General features: G+C 39.0%; 1 protein-coding gene across 4 annotated transcripts in view; it reads left to right on the top strand.

Moving 5' to 3' along the window:
* Window positions 1-23166, top strand: part of BRWD3 (bromodomain and WD repeat domain containing 3) — a 163616-nt gene that overhangs the window by 129699 nt on the left and 10751 nt on the right. For all 4 annotated transcript variants that reach the window (XM_042242418.2, XM_004022220.5, XM_042242416.1 and 1 more), the window contains 6 exons: window positions 6675-6815; window positions 7698-7769; window positions 9188-9340; window positions 10670-10833; window positions 11214-11311; window positions 15580-15738. In XM_042242418.2, coding sequence (XP_042098352.1) covers window positions 6675-6815; window positions 7698-7769; window positions 9188-9340; window positions 10670-10833; window positions 11214-11311; window positions 15580-15738 — 787 coding nt within the window. The remainder of the gene's footprint in view (window positions 1-6674; window positions 6816-7697; window positions 7770-9187; window positions 9341-10669; window positions 10834-11213; window positions 11312-15579; window positions 15739-23166) is intronic.

The raw sequence follows: 23166 nt of genomic DNA, 5'->3' as shown, positions 1-23166 counted from the left end.
CAGCCATTGCCCCTACATGCTTCAGTTCAGTTCGCTCACTCAGTTCTGTCCGACTCTTTCTGACTCCATGAATCACAGCACGCAAGGCCTCCCTGTCCATCACCAACTCCCAGAGTTCACTCAGACTCACGTCCATCGAGTCAGTGATGCCATGCAGCCATCTCATCCTCTGTCGTCCCCTTCTCCTCCTGCCCCCAATTCCTCCCAGCATCAGAGTCTTTTGCAATGGGTCACCTCGTCACTTGAGGTGGCCAAAGTACTGGAGTTTCAGCTTTAGCATCATTCCTTCCAAAGAAATCCCAGGGTTGATGTCCTTTAGAATGGACTGGATGGATCTCCTTGTCGTCCAAGGGACACTCAAGAGTCTTCTCCAACACCACTGTTCAAAAGCATCAATTCTTCGGTGCTCAGCTTTCTTCACAGTCCAACTCTCACATCCATACATGACCCCTGGAAAAACCATACCCTTGACTAGACGGACCTGTGTTGGCAAAGTAATGTCTCTGCTTTTCAATATGCTATCTTGCTTGGTCATAACTTTCCTTCCAAGGAGTAAACGTCTTTTAATTTCATGGCTGCAGTCACCATCTGCAGTGATTTTGGAGCCCAAAAAATCAGTCTGGTATAAAGTCTGACACTATTTCCACTGTTTCCCCATCTATTTCCCATGAAGTGATGGGACCGGATGCCATGATCTTCGTTTTCTGAATGTTGAGCTTTAAGCCAACTTGTTCACTCTCCTCTTTCACTTTCATCAAGAGGCTTTTAGTTCCTCTTCACTTTCTGCCATAAGGGTGGTGTCATCTGCATATCTGAGGTTATTGATATTTCTTCTGGCAATCTTGATTCCAGCTTGTGCTTCTCCCAGCCCAGAGTTTCTCATGATGTACTCTGCATATAAGTTAAATAAGCAGGGTGACAATATACAGCCTTGACGTACTCCTTTTCCTATTTGAAACCAGTCTGTTGTTCCATGTCCAGTTCTAACTGTTGCTTCCTGACCTGCATACAGGTTTCTCAAGAGGCATGTCAGGTGGTCTGATATTCCCATCTCTTTCAGAATTTTCCACAGTTTATTGTGATCCACACAGTCAAAGGCTTTGGCATAGTCAATAAAGCAGAAATAGATATTTTTCTGGAATGCTCTTATGTTTTATTTTTTCGATGATCCAGCGGATGTTGCCAATTTGACCTCTGGTTCCTCTGCCTTCTCTAAAACCAACTTGAACATCTGGAATTTCATGGTTCACGTATTGCTGAATGCTGGCTTGGAGAATTTTGAGCATTACTAAATAGCATGTGAGAAGAGTGCACTTGCGTGGTAGTCTGAGCATTCTTTGGCATTGCCTTTCTTTGGGACTGGAATGAAAACGGACCTTTTCCAGTACTGTTGCCACTGCTGAGTTTTCCAAATTTGCTCTCATATTGAGTGCAGCACTTTCACAGCATCATCTTCCAGGATTTGAAATAGCTCAACTGGAATTCCATCATCTCCACTAGCTTTGTTCGTAGTGGTGGTTTCTAAGGCCCACTTGACTTCACATTCCAGGATGTCTGGCTCTTGATGAGTGATCATACCATCGTGACTATCTGGGTCATGAAGATCTTTTTTGTACAGTTCTTCTGTGAATTCTTGCCACCTCTTCTTACTATCTTCTGCTTCTGTTAGGTCCATCCCATCTCTGTCCTTTATTGAGCCCATCTTTGCATGAAATGTTCCCATGGTATCTCTAATTTTCTTGACGAGATCTCTAGTCTTTCCCATTCTGTTCTTTTCCTCTATTTCTTTGCATTGATCACTGAGGAAGGCTTTCTTATCTCTTCCTGCTATTCTTTGGAACTCTGCATTCAGATGCTTATATCTTTCCTTTTCTCCTTTGCTTTTCGCTTTTCTTCTTTTCACAGCTGTTTGTAAGGCCTCCCCAGACAGCCATTTTGCTGTTTTCCATTTATTTTCCATGGGGATGGTCTTGATCCCTGTTTCCTGTACAGTGTCACAAACCTCAGTCCATAGTTCATCAGGCACTCTGTCTATCAGATCTAGGCCCTTAAAACTATTTCTCACTTCCACTGTATAATCATAAGGGATTTGATTTGGGTCATACCTGAATGGTCTAGTGGTTTTCCATACTTTCTTCAATTTAAGTCTGGTTTTGGCAATAAGTGATTCATGATCAGCTCCCAGGCAGCTCCCGGTCTTGTTTTTACTGACTGTATATAGCTTCTCCATCTTTGGATGCAAGGAATATAATCAGTCTGTTTTCAATGTTGACCATCTGGTTATGTACATGTGTAGAGACTTCTCTTGTGTTGTTGGAAGAGGGTATTTGCTATGACCAGTGTGTTCTCTTGGCAAAACTATTAGCCTTTGCCCTGCTTCCTTCCGTATTCTGAGGCCAAATTTTCCTGTTACTCCAGGTGTTTCTTGACTTCCTACTTTTGCATTCCAGTCCCCTATAATGAAAAGGACATCTGTTTTGGGTGTTAGTTCTAAAGGTCTTGTAGGTCTTCATACAACCTTTCAACTTCAGCTTCTTCAGCATTACTGGTTGGGGCATAGACTTGAATTACTGTGATATTGAATGGTTTGCCTTGGAAACGAACAGAGATCATTCTGTCTTTTTTGAGATTGCATTCAAGTACTGCATTTTGGACTCTCTTGTTGATCATGATGTCTACTCCATTTCTTCTAAGGGATTCCTGCCCACAGTAGTAGATATAATGGTCATCTGAGTTAAATTCACCTATTCCAGTCCATTTTAGTTCTCTGATTCCTAGAATATCGACGTTCACTCTTGCCATCTCCTGTTTGACTACTTCCAATTTGCCTTGATTCATGAACCTAACATTCCAGGTTCCTATGCAGGCTTAGTGTTGTGTGTCCTCTGTATCTCATAAGCAGGTGCCTGAGAGAATTGCCATACTCGTTCCTTGTCTTATGGGAGAAAAGCGGAGGAAGTCCAGTCCAGTTCAGTCACTCAGTCGTTTCTGACTCTTTGCAACCCCATGAATCACAGCACGCCAGGCCTCCTTGTCCATTACCAACTCCCAGAGTTCACTCAGACTCATGTCCATCGAGTCAGTGATGCCATCCAGCCATCTCTTCCTCTCCTTCTGCCCCCAATCCCTCCCAGCATCAGAGTCTTTTCCAGTGAGTCAACTCTTCGCATGAGGTGGCCAAAGTACTGGAGTTTCAGCTTTAGCATCATTCCTTCCAAAGAAATCCCAGGGTTGATCTCCTTCAGAATGGACTGGTCGGATCTCTTTGCAGTCCAAGGGACTCTCAGGAGTCTTCTCAAACACCACAGTTCAAATGCATCGATTCTTTGACACTCAGCTTTCTTCACAGTCCAACTCTCACATCCATACATGACCACTGGAAGCACCATACCCTTGACTAGATGGACCTTTTTTGGCAAAGTAATGTCTCTGCTTTTCAGTACGTTTTCTGGGTTGGTCATAACTTTTCTCCCAAGGAGTAAGCGTCTTTTAATTTCATGGCTGCAGTCACCATCTGCAGTGATTTTGGAGCCCAAAAAATCAGTCTGATATAAAGTCTGACACTGTTTCCACTGTTTCCCCATCTACTTTCCATGAAGTGATGGGACCGGATGCCATGATCTTCGTTTTCTGAATGTTGAGCTTTAAGCCAGCTTGTTCACTCTCCTCTTTCACTTTCATTAAGAGGCTTTTTAGTTCCTCTTCACTTTCTGCCATAAGGGTGGTGTTATCTGCATATCTGAGGTTATTGATATTTCTTCTGACAGTCTTGATTCCAGTTTATGCTTCTCCCAGCCCAGTGTTTCTCATGATGTACTCTGCATATAAGTTAAATAAGCAGGGTGACCATACACAGCATTGAAATACTTCTTTTCCTATTTGGAACCAGTCTGTTGTTCCCTATCCAGTTCTAACTGTTGCTTCCTGACCTGCATACAGATTTCTCAAGAGGCATGTCAGGTGGTCTGGTATTCTCTTCTCTAAAGTAGAGGAAAGGATAGTGTAAATATCATGCCAAGTTAAGTCATAAGCCTGGGTAAGATACTTGAATTCTTTTAGATAATTAACTGGGTCTGAGGAGAAGGAGCCAAGACGCTTTTCAATGTGAGATAGATCTGTGAGGGAGAATGGGACATGAACCCAAACAATGCCTTCTGCTCCAGCTACTTCCCATAAAGGGAGGAGTGGAGCAGGGGAAGGAGTGGGGTCCTGTGGTGAAGTTTCCTGTTTAAAGTTGTTCAGGACTAGGTACAGGGAGGATATCTAGGGAGGTCAGGGTAAAGCCTTGGGACCCTTGGGGTCAAGGGTGAGGCTGAGGTCTCAGAGCTTATCTCAGGCACAGGCTGGGGAGGGGTTTGGGAGCTTGGCAGTGGCAGTGGCCTACTTGAGAAGGAGGGAGGGAGGAGAGGACATAGGGTGGAGGTGGTGGAACTGGATCTGGAGTTGCTGCAAGGGGATTGGAAGCGATAGGGGGTGAGCTGTGGTCAGAAGGGTTGAAGAAAGAAGAAAAGTCTGAACAGGGATGGGGAGACATTGTATTAGGAGGATGTGGCCCAGAGTAGGCTAAGAGTATTTGAGAAGTAGAACAGGATTCACAGAGAGAGGGTCGAGAGTGAAGAGCAAAGAGCCTGAACATTGATGTATGGCAAAACCAATACAATATTGTAAAGTAATTAACCTCCAATTAAAATAAATATATTTATATTTTAAAAAAAAGATGAGAGTCCCTTGGACTGCAAGGACATCCAACCAGTCCATTCTAAAAGAGATCAGTCCTGGGTGTTTATTGGAAGGACAGATGCTAAAGCTGAAACTCCAATACTTTGGACACCTCACGTGAAGAGTTCAGTTCAGTCGCTCAGTTGTGTCCGACTCTTTGTGACCCCATGAATCTCACTACGCCAGGCCTCCCTGTCCATGACCAACTGCTGAAATTCACTCAAACTCACATCCATCGAGTCGGTGTTGCCCTCCAGCCATCTCATCCTCTGTCATCCCCTTTTCCTCCTGCCCCCAATTCTTCCCAGCATCAGGGTCTTTTCCAATGAGTCGACTCTTCGCATGAGGTGGCCAAAGTACTGGTGTTTCAGCTTTAGCATCATTCTTTCCAAAGAAATCCCAGGACTGATTTCCTTTAGAATGGAGTGGTTGAATCTCCTTGCAGTCCAAGGGACTCTCAAGAGTCTTCTCCAACACAACAGTTCAAAGGCATCAATTCTTCGGTGCTCAGCTTTCTTCACAGTCCAACTCTCACATCCATACATGACCCCTGGAAAAACCATACCCTTGACTAGACGGACCTGTGTTGGCAAAGTAATGTCTCTGCTTTTCAGTATGCAAAGAATTGACTCATTGGAAAAGACCCAGATGCTGGGAGAGATTGAGGGCAGGAGGAGAAGGGGACGACAGAGGATGAGATGGCTGCATGGCATCCCTGACTCGATGGACATGAGTTTGGGTGAACTCCGGGAGTTGGTGATGGACAGGGAGGCCTGGCATGCTGCAGTTCATGGGGTCGCAAAGAGTCGGATATGACTGAGTAACTGAACTGAACCACTCGCCATTGCTGCTGCAAAAGTTACTGAGGTCCCATAGAATATTATAATTGAGAGTTCCGTTTTCTGACCTTTGGGACCTGTTATTAATCTGTATTGTGGCCAGACAGTGTTAGAATAGTAAATAAGTCTTTTTGGTTTTATTGCCCCTTGGAAGCCCAAGACTTTTTAGATTTCATAGGAGGCATTTTAGAGGAGTAGATTTTGAGGGCTCAGATTGAGAATTTCCCATTTCGGCAGAATAGGGAGGTTAGACAAGGGCAAGAGAAAGCAAGGAGCAAGGTCCAAGAGAAAAGGCATCCCCATTCTCAGGACTTGCTCAGAGAGTATTAATAGTCTGCTTTGAAATGGGCATTCCCTATTTCAAAGTCAGATGGGGCACAAGGCCGAGGCCTTGAGGGCCATGGGGATCCTCCCACCTAGCCCTAGGACTTGGAAACCAGGTCAAAGAGAGGATCCGAGGGAATGGGATTTCACTCACCCTTGTAACCAATGGATGAAATGTGGGCTGGTGTGTGATTGTCAATCCAGCAAGGCAAGTGGAGTGTCCCGTTCCAGAGCTCATCTCAGTTTCTCGGCAAGGTCCAAGGGAGGGGACCACTGCAGGTGGGCTCGTGAGAGGAGCCCACCCAGTTTATGGTGGATCTTCCCTCCTGGGTTTTGGTACCAGAATGCAAGGCGAGTGCAGAGAAAAAGAGAGTGAGCTGGGCAGTCAGGCAAGAAAAGGAAATTTGTTAGAGGAAAAACAAATCACAGGGTGACTGGCTCTTAAGGAGAAACAACATTCTTCCTTTCTGATGAGTCCACCAATGAAAAATTCTCTGAAGGGATGGTCACATAGCTGGAGGTCTGGAATCTGGTGGTCTCGCAGCTTTGAGAAGATAGGCACCAGTGAGATAACAGGATGCCATTTGGGAAATTTGGTCAGTCTCACAGATCACTGTGATTTATTCTTTGTTTGCAAGGTCAACATAATGAGCCATCTTATCAATGAGACCCCATGTAGGCCCTATCAGGTACTCTATCTTATATAGATATATTAACATTAAGAAGATAGGAGAAAAATCAATAAAGACTTCAGGAAAGAGCTTTTAAATATAATTCTTTAAAAATCTACAGGTCAAATGCCGAGGCAGAAGGCAGTCCTTAAGGTGTAATCCTGATGCTTGGAGAAAACAGTGCAAAGAACTGTTGGGGCTCATTTATGAACGTGAAGACTCAGAGCCATTTCGACAACCATCTGATCCTCTTTCCTACCCAGTAAGCATAGTTATTTAAATAATTACCAATATGTATTTTAATTTCCCATAAATGACTATGCTAAGTTTAGTTAAGAGCTCTTCCTCCCCTTTCTTCTTTCCTTCCTTCTTCTTTGTTAGTGCATTTCTGAATTGTGAAAGTGAGTAGTGTGATTAGTCCTGACTTTTTAAAATGGCTGACATACTTTGTGTATAAATACACAGTTGTAAATCAAATTTTAATCTAAACATCTTTGCATTTCCTTCCTGCTTTTATTTTGGTTATTTATTTAATGCTTTTTGCTAACTTCTAATACACTCCTACACACTCGAGTCCATTCAGAGTCCATTCATAACGTATGTCAGCCTTATTTAATTTGTAATAAACATATTATTCAATATGGTCACTTATTGAGTAACCAGTATACAATATTACTTTTCGTCAAAGATAAAAGCATGAGATCTTTAAATTATAGGATACCTTTTCTAGGAGTTTATCTATTTATATGTTCAATAACCTTTATTACAGATAGCAAATCTGTTTTAACTTTTTCAGAAAAATGATACAGCAGTATTTCAGAAATACCTCTGAAATTAGCAAGCATCAGTGTTTTCTCGATATACACAGGTTTCTGTTGGGGAAAAGTGTCATTCGAATAAGGATCAAAATTATGTGCAACAAAGCTTGATTTGTTTTTTGTAGTGGATTTAGGTAGAATAAATTAGTCCTGTGTTTTTCATAATAGAGAATGGTGAATGTAGAATTCCTCCTTCATCTTAAATTATAGTCAGTAAAAACATTCCAATTTATGGATCTTTGTGCATTAGATCATAATTGCATTATAAATTTTGATATTTTGTTGTGGTAGTTTTGAAACACAGTATATCTTTTTTACCCTAATAGGGCCATCAAGAGCAAGAGGGTGAATCCTCTGAGTCTGTTATTCCAGGACAACAAGATTCATCTCTTTGTGAGGTATGCGTAGTAATCTCTTAAAAGGTGTATATGTTGATTGTTTTTGTATTATTTTACTTTTTAAAATGTCCATACTGTAAATAAACCTTTTGTAATTTGTAAAGCTATTTTCCAACTTTGCTCACTGCCTTTTTACCTTTGCTTAAGCCTTTGGTTGTTGTTACTTTTTTTTTTTTTTTTAATAACGCATGTTCTCAAGAGTTCATCATAGCATCTAGGCAGATGTTTGTTTCTATAGGTCTAAAGCTACTGTAGCAGAGTAGAAAACATCAATTGCACAACATAACTATGTCTGTAATTGCAGCTGATTATTCTGAGTAGGACTTCATTCAGCCGTCTGAGTGGGTCTTTTGAGTTTTGGCCATCATGTTATACAAGTTACCTATAATTTTTCTCTATGAGAAATCTTTGTTTCATAAACCATATTATATTGGAATATACTTTTTTTTATTTAAGCCAAAAAATTAAAAATATATTAATGCAATAAGATTTGATTGTGTTTTCTGGTACTTAGAAAAATATTTTTGCCCTCTTTTTATAATACCTTTCTTCTGCCCTGTCTTATGGCCCTTTGGCTTCTTTTTTGAGAGAAATGTGCTTTCACTTCTTAATGATTCTAAATAGGATGAAGGAGTTAATATTGGCTATGGTTTTCCCTCTAAAACATGTTTATTACTGGTGGTAGTGGTATATATAAGATATAAATTCCAGATGTAGTTCCATATGATAACCCTAGGAACATCTTAAGTAAACTTGAAATATTTAGGCTAAAATAGAATCTTCTCCCACCTTTAACTATTGGGTTGGCCAAAAAGTTTGTCTGGGTTTTTCATAAGGTGTTACAAAAAACTTGAAGGAACTTTTTGGCCAACCAAATAAAAACCAAACTAATTATGAATCTGAGACTGAAGACTCTACATAAAGCAAAAGTGTCACATTTATTAAAAAACAAAAAGGAGAAATACACAGACATGACTGATTTGATTATAACCTTCAACTAATGACAGTCTAGGGAGAATGCCCTCATGCCAACTCCCTGGCAAATTGCTCAATGAAAGTAGAAAATGGGATTATTCACACAGAATTAAATAATTTGATGTCACAAATTAACTATTTTCAACTATACTCTAAACTATGTAGTGATGAAGTCAGTGGCTCTGAATTTTCTGCTCTGTCCCTTGAGAGAGTCATAATGGTTTTTCATTGAAGGGTGAGGGCTAAGGCTCTTCCACAGAACCCTACTCTTTCCCTGAGCCACCAAAAGACCTCTATTAAATAGATGATTTGGGGGATAAGAAGAAATAAGTGCAGATTAAAGAGCAGTATATTTATTTCATGGTGATGCAAATCTCAGTCCCATTGTTTTGTATAGTATTGTTACTTAGCCTTTGTGTTTAATAACACATTCTTCTCTGTAGGATCATCATGATGTTATAGACACTCCTATGGACTTCAGCACTGTGAAAGAAACATTGGAAACAGGAAACTATGGTAGTCCTCTGGAATTTTATAAGGATGTTCGCCAAATATTCAGCAACTCCAAAGCTTACACCTCTAATAAAAAGTCACGGGTATGAAGAACCGTTATTAGGTGGATTAATTACCTAAGCATTTAGTTATATATGAGGCAGTTTTCTATAACCAGCTTTAAAATTGCTAAACAAGTATGTACTATCATTCTGATGTAGTTTCTCAAGTTTGATTTTCTAAACTTTCTCTGAAACAGTTTATCATCAAACAAGCATTAAAGAGAAATTAAGCTGCCCCTCTTGCTTTCTCCTACCTGCCTCTTCTTTACTCTTAAATAACACCTATATTTGCCAAAAAGAAATTAAAGAAAGAAATAGTAGAAATTTGAGTATTCTTTAATATGTTCAATAAATAATTTAATAAAAATGGTTGGCAGGATTAATTTATATGAAGTATTTAGCTCTGAATATTTATGTTCCCTTTATTATAACAAATTAGTGAACTATATTGGGAAATTATAACTTTATCCATACTCACATTTAATGTAATACTTTTTTATGTTCTGTCATAACTTACACATCTTAAGAATAAGAAGGTAATTTTCATGTTTTTTTATCACTAGTATCTGATTAACTTTAAAATCAGTTGCACAGTAGGTATATACATGGTTGGTTCTACTTCATATAAAATGAATTTTTACTGATTTTGGAACACATAGTTTTTCATATTTTTCCCTATATTTTTTGCATATTTCTAAAATAAATGTAGACTTATTTTCTACATTTACATATATACTTATAAATGTTTATATATCTTTTACTAGGTTTTATATTTTGAGGCATTTCTAAAAATATATAATGAATATTTTCCAATTTTATCATTACTTTTTGAAAACAGAAGTTTTAATGTCTCCATTGTATTCCACCATACAGGTGGTTTTGTGTTGTTTAACCAGCATCCTATTGCTAGAGATACAGGTTGTTTTTAGTTTTTCACTTTAAATGGATAATGCTGTGGCTAACATCTTTAACATCCTTGAACATGATGAGCATGTGTAATTCTCTGATGTTACCTTAGGATAAATTCCTAGTGGAGAAATTATTAACCAAAGGATATGTATATTTTAAGGGTTTTGACATGTATAGCCAATTGTCTTTAGAAAGTTGTTCAGGTTAAAATATCCACCAGCAATGTATAAGAATGTTTTTTCCTACCCTTCCCAACACTGGATATTCTCTTTTAAAAATCATTATTTGTAGGTGAAAATGGTTTCTTGTTTTAATTCTTTAGGAAGAATTTTTTAAGTGTAGAAGTAGCACATATATTATGTCTGAAAGGATGATGCTGGTATTGTTCAAGCATGTTTATAAACTTTTATTTTTATATAATTGAAGTAGCTGGTAAAACAAGACTAATTTCTACCTTTGCAGATATATAGCATGACACTGCGATTGTCTGCCTTATTTGAAAGTCGTATTAAAAATATCATCTCTGAGTATAAGTCAGCAATCCAGAGTCAGAAGAGGAGAAGGCCACGGTACAGAAAACGTCTAAGAAGCAGCAGCAGTTCATTATCTAGTAGCAGAGCTCCTAGGTATATTACATTGATGTAGCAGTTTAGTTTTCAAAACATTTTGTATGTATTACCTTACTTCTTAAAGTTTATTAACTACTTTGAGGGAATCTCAAGACCCAAGAGGTATTTTTTTTTTTTTTTAAGAACTCTTAAACCTGTATAAAGATGGAGCCGGTAACCTAAAGCTCTGTTTATATGAATTTTACTATACCAAAACCTTTTTAAAAATTTTTTTAATGACTGAAATTTAACTTTGTCCTATTACTAGTTTGAAGTATTTCATTTAAATTATATTACGTTTCTTCTATGCTTAGTTTAAGCATTTTGTAACATACTATCTATAATAACATATTACTACTAGAAAAAAACTGCTCATTATTATATATTTTTACTTATAGTCCAAAAGGGAAACAGAAGCAAATGAAGCTGCAGCCTAAAAATGACCAGAATACCTCAGTGTCTTATGCCAGGACGAGCACTCCTTTCTCATCTCCTGGTAAATATGTCTTTTATTTTTGGTGATCTGTATTTTAGCTAAATACTAAGGATATAGAAGAGGCAGCGTGGTTTATAATGCAAAGGGCGATGGATTTGGATATAGAAAAGTTGATTTTACCCCTAGTTCTTCTACCCCTGTGGCCCTAGGTAAGATATTAGGTCATAGTTTCTTTATTTTTTTATTTTTTTTTTAGTTTTTTTTATTTTTTAAATTTTAAAATCTTTAATTCTTACATGCGTTCCCAAACATGAACCCCCCTCCCACCTCCCTCCCCATAACATCTCTCTGGGTCATCCCCATGCACCAGCCCCAAGCATGCTGCATCCTGCATCAGACATAGACTGGCGATTCAATTCTTACATGATAGTATACATGTTAGAATGTCATTCTCCCAAATCATCTCACCCTGAAAGAAAAACACCAATACAGTATACTAACACATATATATGGAATTTAGGAAGATGGCAATGACGACCCTGTATGCAAGACAGGGAAAGAGACACAGATGTGTATAACAGACTTTTGGACTCAGAGGGAGAGGGAGTTTCTTTATTTTTAAAGTAAGGGTGTTAAGACTAGATGAATTTTAAAATAATTTACCTTTAAAATTATGTGACTTTATGATTTTTAACATCTGAAATATCTCAGACCAGTCATCTGCAATATATTTTCCAACATAAAAATTGAAGAGTCATTATGTGAAGAAGTAGTTACATTGGAAACATTTTTTGACATTCTGTGCTTGAAAGTTTCAGTTTTGCTTCAGATCAGTTGTGTCCTACTCTTTGCAACCCCATGGACTGCGGCACGCCAGGCCTCCCTGTCCATCACCAACTCCCGGAGTTTACTCAAACTCATGTGCATTGAGTTGGTGATGGCATCCAACCATCTCATCCTCTGTTGGCCCCTTCTCCTCCTGCCTTCAGTCTTTGCCAGCATCAGGGTCTGTTCAAATGAGTCAGCTCTTTGCATCAGGACACCAAAGTGTTTTAGTTTCAGCTTTAGCATCAGTCCTTCCAGTGAATATGCAGGACTGATTTCCTTTAGGATGGACTGGTTGGATCTCCTTGCAGTCCAGGGACTCTCAAGAGTCTTCTCCAATACCACGGTTCAAAGGCATCAATTCTTCAGTGCTCAGCTTTCTTTATAGTCCAACTCTCAAGCCATACATGACTACTGGAAAAACCATAGGTTTGATTAGATGGGCCTTTGTTGGCAGTGATGTCTCTACTTTTTAATATGCTATCTAGGTTGGTCATAACTTTTCTTCCAAGGAGTAAATGTCTTAGAATTTCATGCTGCAGTCACTGGAGCTGAAAAACTGAAATCTGTCACTGTTTCAACTGTTTCCCCATCTATTTGCCATGAAGTGATGGGACCAGATGCCATGATCTTAGTTTTCTGAATGTTGAGCTTTAAACCAACTTCTTCACTCTCCTCTTTCACTTTCATCAAGAGGCTCTTTAGTTCTTCACATTCTGCTTTAAGGGTGGTGTCATCTGCATATTTGAGGTTATTGATATGTCTCCTGGCAATCTTGATTCCAGCTTGTGCTTCATCCAGCCCAGTGTTTCTCATGATGTACTCTGCATATAAGTTAAATAAGCAGGATGACAATATACAGGCTCTACAGACTCCTTTTCCTATTTGGAACCAGTCTGTTGTTCCATATCCAGTTCTAACTATTGCTTCCTGACTTGCATACAGATTTCTCAAGAGGCAGGTCACGTGGTCTGGTATTCCCATCTCTTTCAGAATTGTCCACAGTTTATTGTTATCCACACAGTCAAAGGCTTTGGCATAGTCAATAAAGCAGAAATAGATGTTTTTCTGGAAATCTCTTGCTTTTTTGATGATCCAATAGATTTTGGCAATTTGATCTCCGGTTCCTCTGCCTTTTTTAAATCCAGCTTGAACATCTGGAAGTACTTCATCTAGAAGTACTGGCTTGGAGAATTTTGAGCATTACTTTACTAGCATGTGGATGAGTGCAATTGTGCGGTAGTTTGAGCATTCTTTGACATTGCCTTTCTTTGGGATTGGAATGAAAACTGACCTTTTCCAGTCCTGTGGCCACTGCTGAGTTTTCCAAATTTGCTGGCATATTGAGTGCAGCACTTTCACAGCATCATCTTTTAGAATTTGGATAGCTCCACTGGAATTCCATCACCTCCACTAGCTTTGATCGTAGTGATGCTTCCTAAGGCCCACTTGACTTCGCATTCCAGGATGCCTGGCTCTAGGTGAGTGATCATACCATCGTGATTATCTGGGTCGTTAAGACCTTTTTTGTACAGTTCTGTGTATTCTTGCCACCTCTTCTTAATATCTTCTGCTCCTGTTATGTCCATTCCATTTCTGTCCTTTACTGAGTCCATCTTCACATGAGATATTCCCTTGGTATCTCTAATTTTTTTGAAGAGATCTTTAATCTCTCCCGTTCTATTATTTTCCTCTATTTCTTTGCACTGATCACTGAGGAAAGCTTTCTTATCTCTCCTTGCTATTCTTTGGAACTCTGCATTCAAATGGGTATATCTTTCCATTTCTCCTTTGCCTTTCACTACTCTTCTTTTCACAGCTACTTGTAAGGCCTCCTCAGACAGCCATTTTGCTTTTTTGCATTTCTTTTTCTTGGGGATGGTCTTGATCCTTGTCTACTGTACAGTGTCACAAACCCCTGTCAATAGTTCTTCAGTCACTCTGTCTGTCAGATCTAATACATTGAATCTGTTTTTCATTTCCACTGTATAATCATAAGGGATTTGATTTGGGTCATACCTGAATGATCTAGTGGTTTTCCCTACTTTCTTCAATTTAAGTCTGAGTTTGGCAATAAAGAATTCATGATCTGAGCCACAGTCAGGTCCCAGTCTTCTTTTTGCTGACTGTACAGAGCATCTCCATCTTTGGCTGCAAATAATATAATCAATCTGATTTTGGTGTTGACCAACTGGTGATGTCCATATGTAGAGTCTCCTCTCATATTGTTGGAAAGAGGGTGTTTGCTATGACCATTGTGTTCTCTTGTTAAAACTCTATTAACCTTTGCCCTGCTTCATTCTGTACCCCAAGGCCAAATTTGCCTATTACTCCAGGTGTTTCTTAACTTCCTACTTTTGCATTCCAGTCCCCTATAATGAAAAGGACATCTTTTTGCGTGTTAGTTCTAGAAGGTCTTGTAGGTCTTCATAGAACAGTTCAACTTCAGCTTCTTCAGCATTACTGGTCAGGGCATAGACTTGGATTACCATGATATTGAATGGTTTGCCTTGGAAACGAACAGAGATCATTCTGTCATTTTTGAGATTGAATCCAAGTACTGCATTTCAGACTCTTTTGTTGACTATGATGGCTACTCCATTTCTTCTAAAGGATTCTTGCCCACAATAATAGATATAATGGTCATCTGAGTTAAATTCACCAATTCCAGTCCATTTTAGTTCTCTGATTCCTAAAATGTCGACGTTCACTCTTGCCATCTCCTGTTTGACCACTTCCAGTTTACCTGATTCATGGACCTAACATTCCATGTTCCTATGCAATATTGCTGTTTATAGCATCACACTTTGCTTCTATTACCAGTCACATCCACAACTGGGTGTTGTTTTTGCTTTGGCTCTGTCTCTTCATTCTTTATGGAGTTATTTCTCTACTGATCTGCAGTAGCATATTGGGGACCTGCCAACCTGGGGAGTTCATATTTCATTGTCCTATCTTTTTGCCTTTTCATACTGTTCATGGGGTTCTCAAGGCAAGAATACTGAAGTGTTTTGCCATTCCCTTCTGCAGTGGACCACATTTTCTCATAACTTTCCACTATGACCCGTCCGTCTTGGGTGGCCGTACATGGCATGGCTCATAGTTTGATTGAGTTAAACAAGGCTGTGGTCCATGTATTAGATTGGTTAGTTTTCTGTGATTGTGGTTTTCAGTCTGTCTGCCCTCTGATGGAGAATGATAAGAAGCTTATGGAAGCTTCCTGATGGGAGAGACTGACTGAAGGAGAAACTGTATCTTGTTCTGATGTGAGGGGCCATGCTTAGTAAATCCTTAATCCAATTTTGTGTTGATGGGTGGAGCCTGAAAATTTAATGATGTAATAAACCGTTTGTTCTCAAAATATTCATATTTTTTCTTCAATCAACTTGTAATTTTGATGTTAGAGTGAAATAACTGAGTGAGCTATAGTTTTAAAAGCAGCCTTTTTAGTTTTTATGAAAGCATAATTATGTTAACATTATAGTCTTTTTTTAAATATTAAGTTTCAGATGCTGCTGAAGGGCTTTCACTGTATTTACTTGATGATGAACCAGATGGGCCATTTTCTTCATCGAGCTTCAGTGGATATAACCGAAGTGGAAATAGCCATGACCCAGGGAAAGCCAAATCATTTCGAAATAGAGTTTTACCAATTAAGCAAGGTAAGAAATAAATATGAACAGGGCATTTATTCTTTGTTCCTTTATGGCAAACCCTTTAAAAGCTGATATATTTAGGTAGTAAAAATTAGCATATCCTTAAAATTAATGAGGATTTCAATACTGTCAAATTTGAGTCAGATAGGATTTCATATGCACATTTCCAAACATATCTTAGTCTTTTAAAATAAAATTTAAAATGAGTAGGGAAGACAAACTAAATAAAGTGATCTTTCCCTGAGCATATAAAACCCAGACTTTTTGATGTATTTAAGATTGTTCATTTTATTAAACCACATTAAGAAAAAAGGAAAAAAAATTCAGTATCATCTTTAAATAGGCCTAATATTTCTAAGGGCTACCCGTATTTTACAAAGGGATTATGTCAAAAAATGAGCCTTCTTTCAGTCAACACCCACTTTTGGAACCTTCTTTTTGTTTTCCAGCTATATAACTCAGATATTCTCTTTCTCCGGGGCCTGCTGTCTCAATAATTCAGGGGTTTTCAGAGTGCTCTACCTATTTCTTGGTAATCCACAGAGGTATTTCAGAAAGTCGCAGAAGAACTTTCTCCTTTCAACCAGAACAACTCTTTTTATTTTTATTTCATGTGATGGGCTTTCATATAACTTTCATTTGAAGAATAATTTTCATTGCTAAAAAGGAAATCACTGACCTAATAATTCATTATCATGTACATCCAGTTTGGACCATGTCTGGGGGCATCAGTTATAAATACTGAACATTATGCAAGCTTTATGTTGTAGACCCTGACCATGTTCAAAGGAAGTTCTGATGTAGTCATCTGAAGTTTGGAAGAATGATTAATATACTTTTACAAATATCTTTTTTTAGAATATATACATTCTAATTTATATAAATTTTAATGAAAGGTTAAGTTGTTTATTAGTATTAAATTATTAAGTAAATTAAAAATATATATTCTAAAATTACATTTTATGTTATATTACAAATATTGAAGCATCTGATTACTTTAAAATAATTAGTGCCTTCATTTTCCCCAGTCTATATCTTTACCTTTACCTTTGATCCTGCTATACATTTTATATTCATTGCCACTTCTCTTTTTGCCCTTTCCTTCACTGTCAAACTTTTAGAAAGAATAGCTTCTACTCTTTCTTTCCATCTAAACATCCCTTTATCCTTTGTAGTCTGACCTCTGCTGCCACCACTCCCCAAAAACTATTCTCCTCAGAATCACCAGTAATCTTCAGTGACCAACCAGTGTCCTTTTCTTAGTACCCCACTTCCTCAATCTCTCTATGTCTTTGCATGCTATTGACTACCTGCTCTAGGAAATCCACTGCTTGGCTTCTATGCTCTAATGATTGTATATCTCTGTTTTGCCTATATTTCTATATTTTGTCTATTCTTTGGCTCTTCATGCCTCCTATTTGCAGTTTCTCACTTTTTTTTGTCTTCTACAAATAAAGAAATCTAATAACTACATCAGTCATCTTTATGCTGCTGCTAAGTCGCTTCAGTCATATCTGACTCTGTGCAACCCCATAGACGGCAGCCCACCAGGCTACCCCTTCCCTGGGATTCTCCAGCCAAGAACACTGGAGTAGGTTGCCATTTCCTTCTCCAGTGCATGAAAGTGAAAAGTGAAAGTGAAGTCACTCAGTCATGTCCGACTCTTAGCGACCCCACAGTCTGCAGCCTATCAGACTCCTCCATCCATGGGATTTTCCAGGCAAGAGTACTGGAGTGGGGTGCCATTGCCTTCTCTGGTCTTTATGTTAATGACTCCAAATTCATGTATCTAGCCCTAACATCTGTTTGTTCTATCAAATTTAATATAATTTGTATAATTATATTATAATTTATAGTACTTCCTAAAAAAAGTTTCTCTTGTGTGCTTAGCATCCATTTTTCTGTTTCAAGTGTGCTTCTTTCTCTGCACTCACTATTTTAATGACACCGTCATCTTCTGAGTCATCCTGCTTAAAATTTTACAATGTTCTTTGACTCACCTTTTATCCCTCATAAGTGTCACTTTCTAAGTTTTCTAAATTCTACAACTTTTTAATATCACTTAAATCTCTTGTCTATAGTTCATATTGCTATCCCCATAGTTTTTCACCTAGTCTAGTAGTCAACATGAGTGATCACAATGAGATACTACAGACTGGGTAGCTTAAACAACAGATACTCATTTTTTAGCAGGTTTATTGAGATACCATTGACATTTAAAAATTGTATGTTTAAAGTGTACCACTTGATATTTTGTTAAATATACATATGCACTGAGAAATGGCCACCAGAGTTAAGCTAACATTATCCATCACCTCTACATAGCCACTGTGTGTGTGTGTGTGTGTGTGTGTGTAGAAGATTTAAAGTGTAGCCTCTTAGTGAATTTCAGGTATACAATACAGTATTAACTGTTGTCACCATGCTGTATATTTGATACCCAGAATTTATTCATCCAGAATAACAATCTGTACCCTTTTACCAACACCTCCACATTTTTCCTCCCTCCAGCTCCTGGTAGCCACCATCCTACTCTTTGCCTCTATGAGTATGACTCTTTTAAATTACACATATAAGTGATATTGTGCAATATTTCTTTTTCTGTATATTGCTTATTTTGCTTAGCCTAATGTCTTCCAGTTCCATGCATGTTGTAAATGGCAGGATTCCTTTCTTTTATCCATTCATCTGTAGGAAGATAGGCTGTTTCCATGTCTTGCCTCTTATGAATACTGCTATATTGAACATGGGAATACAGACATCTTCAAGATCCTGATTTCTGTTTCTTTGGATATATGCCCAGAAGTAGGATTGCTGAATCAAATGGTAGTTCTGTTTTAGGGAACATCTGTACTGATTTCCATAATGGCTGTACTGATTTACTTTCTTTCCAACAGTGTGCAAGGGTTCCCTTTTCTCTTTATCCTCCCTAACACTTATCTTTTTTTTTCAATTTTGTATTTTATTGTTTAGTTTTTCGAAATTTTTGGCTGTGCTGTGCAACATGTGGGTTCTTAGTTCCCCAACCAGGAATTGAAACTACACCCCCTGCATTGGAAGTGTGTAGTCTTAACCACTGCCAGTCTTTATCTTTTCAATATTAGCCATCCTAACAGCTGTGAACTGATACCTGATTGTGCTTTTGATTTGCATTGCCCTGATGATTAGAGATGTTGTGCACCTTTTCATAAATCTGCAATAGACATTATTTTCTCACAGTTCTGAAAGCCCAAAATCCAAGATCAAGGTGCCAGCAGGACTTTCTTCCTCACATGCTGATGGCTACCTTCTCCCTGTGTCCTCATGTGGCTTTTTCTCTATATACACAGTCAGGGAGAGCCAGAAAGCACTGGTGTGTCTTTCTCTTCTAAGGATGCCAGTCCTGGTGCATTAGGGCCCATCTACCCTTATGATTTCTTTTAATTTTAATTATTTCTATAAGGGCCCTGTCTCAAAATACAGTCATATTGGGGGCTAGAGCTTCAACATATGTATTTGGCAAAGGTGGGAGGGCACACAAAATTCAGTCCATAACACTTATACCAATCTTGTAATTATGATTACCATATAACCCTGCTCTTTGTTCTCTCCAGTTTTTCCAGTCCACTCCTGTTTTCCTCCTACCCTGCTTATCTTTGCCAAATATTTTTTATTTTTAAATGTTGGAATATACCAAGTCTCAGTCCTCAGCTACCTTCTTGCTCTCTCAATGAGCTTTCTCAGTTCTTTTCACCATAAATGTTACTTCTTTACTGAAAATTTCCAAAACTATATCTCCAGCTCTATTCAGGTCTGCTCTATTTCTAGACTGCTATATCCACCTGATTTTCTTTTTCTTCTTAAAATGCTTTAAGATTTCTAGTAGTATTTAAATCTGCAATCTCTATTTTTTTTTTCAACAGCTTGCCCAAACCTATTCTCCTTCATTGTTCTCTAACCAAGCAAAATATCTCCAGCATCCACCAAGTTATTCAGGCCATACATAAAACCTTGGAGTTGACTTTCCTTTTTGATTAACACTTCATATCCAGACAGTCAACAATTCCTGTCAGTTTGAACTATAAATGTTGGTTCTGATAGCTCCTCCAGAAGGAAATATGTAAATCCAGTCACTTCTCATCACCTCAATTGGTAAATCTCTCATAATATCTTACATAACATGTCTATTACAGTGTACTGTCACTTGATCTATGCTTCCAGTCTTGCCCCTTCTCTGTTCTGTTCTCTGAACAACAGCCATCAGTGTTCAGTCAAGCAGTCATGTCCAACCCTTTGCGATCCCATGGACTGCAGAATGCCAGGCTTCCCTGTCCTTCATCATCTCCTGGAGATTGCTCAAACTCATGTCCATTGACTCAGTAATGATGCCATCCAACCAGCTCATCCTCTGTCATCCTCTTCTCCTCCAGCCTTCAGTCTTTCCCAGCATCAGGCTCTTTTCTAAAGAGCTGGCTCTTGAAAACAGATGGACACAGTAATGGAATTTCAGTTTAAGTATCAGTCCTTCCATTGAATATTCCAGGGTTGATTGCCTTTAGAATTGACTGGTTTGATATACTTGCTGTCTAAGTCTTCTCCAACACTACAGTTCAAAGGCATTGATTTTGAGGCACTCAACCTTCTTTATGATTTAAGTCTCATATCCATACATGACTACTGGAAAAACCGTAGCTTTGACTAGATGGACCTTTGTCAGCAAAGTAATGTCTCTGCTTTTTAATATGCTGTCTAGGTTAGTCATCAGAGAAGGCAGTGGCACCCCATTCCAGTACTCTTGCCTGGGAAATCCCATGGACGAAGGAGCCTGGTGGGCTACAATCCATGGGGTCGCTAAGAGTTGGACACGACTGAGCAACTTCACTTTCAGTTTTCACTTTCATGCATTGGAGAAGGAAATGGCAACCCACTCCAGTGTTCTTGCCTGGAGAATCCCAGGGACGGGGGAGCCTGGTGGGCTGCCGTCTATGGGGTCGCACAGAGTCGGACACGACTGAAGCGACTTAGCAGCAGCAGCAGCAGCAGCAGGTTAGTCATAGCTTTCCTTCCAAGGAGCAAGTGTCTTTTAATTTCATGGCTGCAGTCACAACCTGCAGTGATTTTGCAGGCCAAGAAAATAAAGTCTGTCACTGTTTCCATTGTTTCCACATCTATTTGCCATAGCACAGCAACCCTCAGTTCAGTTCAGTTCAGTCACTCAGTCATGTCCGACTCTTTGCAACCCCATGGACTGCAGCACGCCAGGCCTCCCTGTCCATCACCAACTCCCGGAATTTACCCAAACTCATGTCCATTGAGTCAGTGACCCATCCAACCATCTCATCCTCTTGTCGTCTCCTTCTCCTCCCGCCTTCAATCTTTCCCAGCATCAGGGTCTTTTCAAATGAGTCAGTTCTTCGCATCAGGTGGCCAAAGTATTGGAGTTTCAGCCTCAACATCAGTCCTTCTAATGAATATTCAGGACTGATTTCCTTTAGGATGGACTGGTTGGATCTCCTTGCAGTTCAGGGACTCAAGAGTGTTCTAAAACACCATAGTTCAAAAACATCAATTCTTTAGCACTCAGCTTTCTTTATAGTCCAACTCTCACATTCATACATGACTACTGGAAAAACCATAGCCTTCACTAGATGAAACTTTGTTGGCAAAGTAATGTCTCCACTTTTTAATATGCTGTCTAGGTTGGTCATAATTTTGCTCCCAAGGAGTAAGCGTCTTTTAATTTCATGGCTGCAGTCACCATCTGCATTGGTGTTGGAGCCCCCCAAAATAAAGTCTGTCACTGTTTCCACTGTTTTCCCATCTATTTCCCATGAAGTGATGGGACCAGATGCCATGATCTTGGTTTTCTGAATGTTAAGCTTTACGCCACCTTTTTCACTCTCCTCTTTCACTTTCATCAAGAGGCTCTTTAGTTCTTCTTCGCTTTCTGCCATAAGGGTGGTGTCATCTGCATATCTGAGGTTATTGTTATTTCTCCTGGCCATCTTGATTCCAGCTTGTGTTTCTTCCAGCCCAGTGTTTCTCATGATGTACTCTGCATAGAAGTTAAATAAGCAGGGTGACAATATACAGCCTTGACATACTCCTTTTCCTGTTAGAAAAATCTGTTGTTCCATGTCTAGTTCTAACTGTTGCTTCCTGACCTGCATACAGATTTCTCAAGAAGCAGGTCAGGTCGTCTGGTATTCCCATCTCTTGAAGAATTTTCCATAGTTTCTTGTGAACCACACGGTCACTTTGGCATAGTCAATAGAGCAGAAGATGTTTTTCTGGAACTCTCTTGCTTTTTTGATAATCCAACAGATGTTAGCAATTTGATTGATCTCTGGTTCCTCTGCATTTTGTAACACCAGCTTGAACATTTGGAAATTCACAGTTCATGTATTATTGAAGCCTGGCTTGGAGAATTTGGGTATTACTTTACTAGCATGTGAGATGAGTGCAATTGTGCGGTAGATTGAGCATTTATTGGTGTTGCCTTTCTTAGGGGTTGGAATGAAAGCCGACCTTTTCCAGTCCTGTGGCCACTGCTGAGTTTTCCAAATTTGTTGGCATATTGAGTGCAGCACTTTCACAGCATCATCTTTTAGGATTTCAGATAGGTCAATTGGAATTCCATCAACTCCACTAGCTTTGATCATAGTGATGCTTTGTAAGGCCCATTTGACTTCACATTCCAGGATGTCTGGCTCTAGGTGCATGATCACACCATTGTGATTATCTGGTTTATGAAGATCTTTTTTGTACAGTTCTTCTGTGAATTCTTGCCACCTCTTCTTAATATCTTCTGCTTCTGTTATATCCATACCATTTCTGTCCTTTATTAGGTCCATCTTTGTATGAAATATTCTCTTGGTATCTCTAATTTTCTTGAAGAGATCTCTAGTCTTTCCAGTCTATTGTTTGCCTCTATTTCTTTGCATTGATCACTGAGGAAGGCTTTCTTATCTCTCCTTGCTATTCTTTGGAACTCTGCATTCATATGGGTATATCTTTCCTTTTCCCCTTTGCTTTTTGCTTCTCTTCTTTTCACAGTTATTTTTAAGGCCTTCTCAGACAGCCATTTTGCTTTTTTGCTTTTCTTTTTCTTGTGGATGGCCTTGAGCCCTGTCTCCTGTACTGTGTCATGAACCTCTATCCATAGTTCATCAGGCACTCTACCAGATCTAGTCCTGTAAATCTATTTCTCACTTCCACTGTATAATTGTTAGGAATTTGATTTAGGCCATACCTGAATGGTCTAGTGGTTTTCCCTACTTTCTTCAATTTAAGTCTGAATTTGGCAATAAGGAGTTCATGATCTGAGCTATAGTCAGCTCCTGGTCTATTTTTTGCTGACTGTAGAGAGCTGCTCCATCATTGGCTGCAAATAATATAATCAATCTGATTTTGGTGTTGACCCTCCAGTGATGTCCACGTGTAGAGTCTTCTCTT

This window comes from Ovis aries, chromosome X (genome assembly GCF_016772045.2).
Source record: "Ovis aries strain OAR_USU_Benz2616 breed Rambouillet chromosome X, ARS-UI_Ramb_v3.0, whole genome shotgun sequence".
Classification (NCBI taxonomy): domain Eukaryota; kingdom Metazoa; phylum Chordata; class Mammalia; order Artiodactyla; family Bovidae; genus Ovis; species Ovis aries.
The sequence above is the reverse complement of the archived record's forward strand: the minus strand, read 5'-3'. Positions and strand labels throughout refer to the sequence as shown.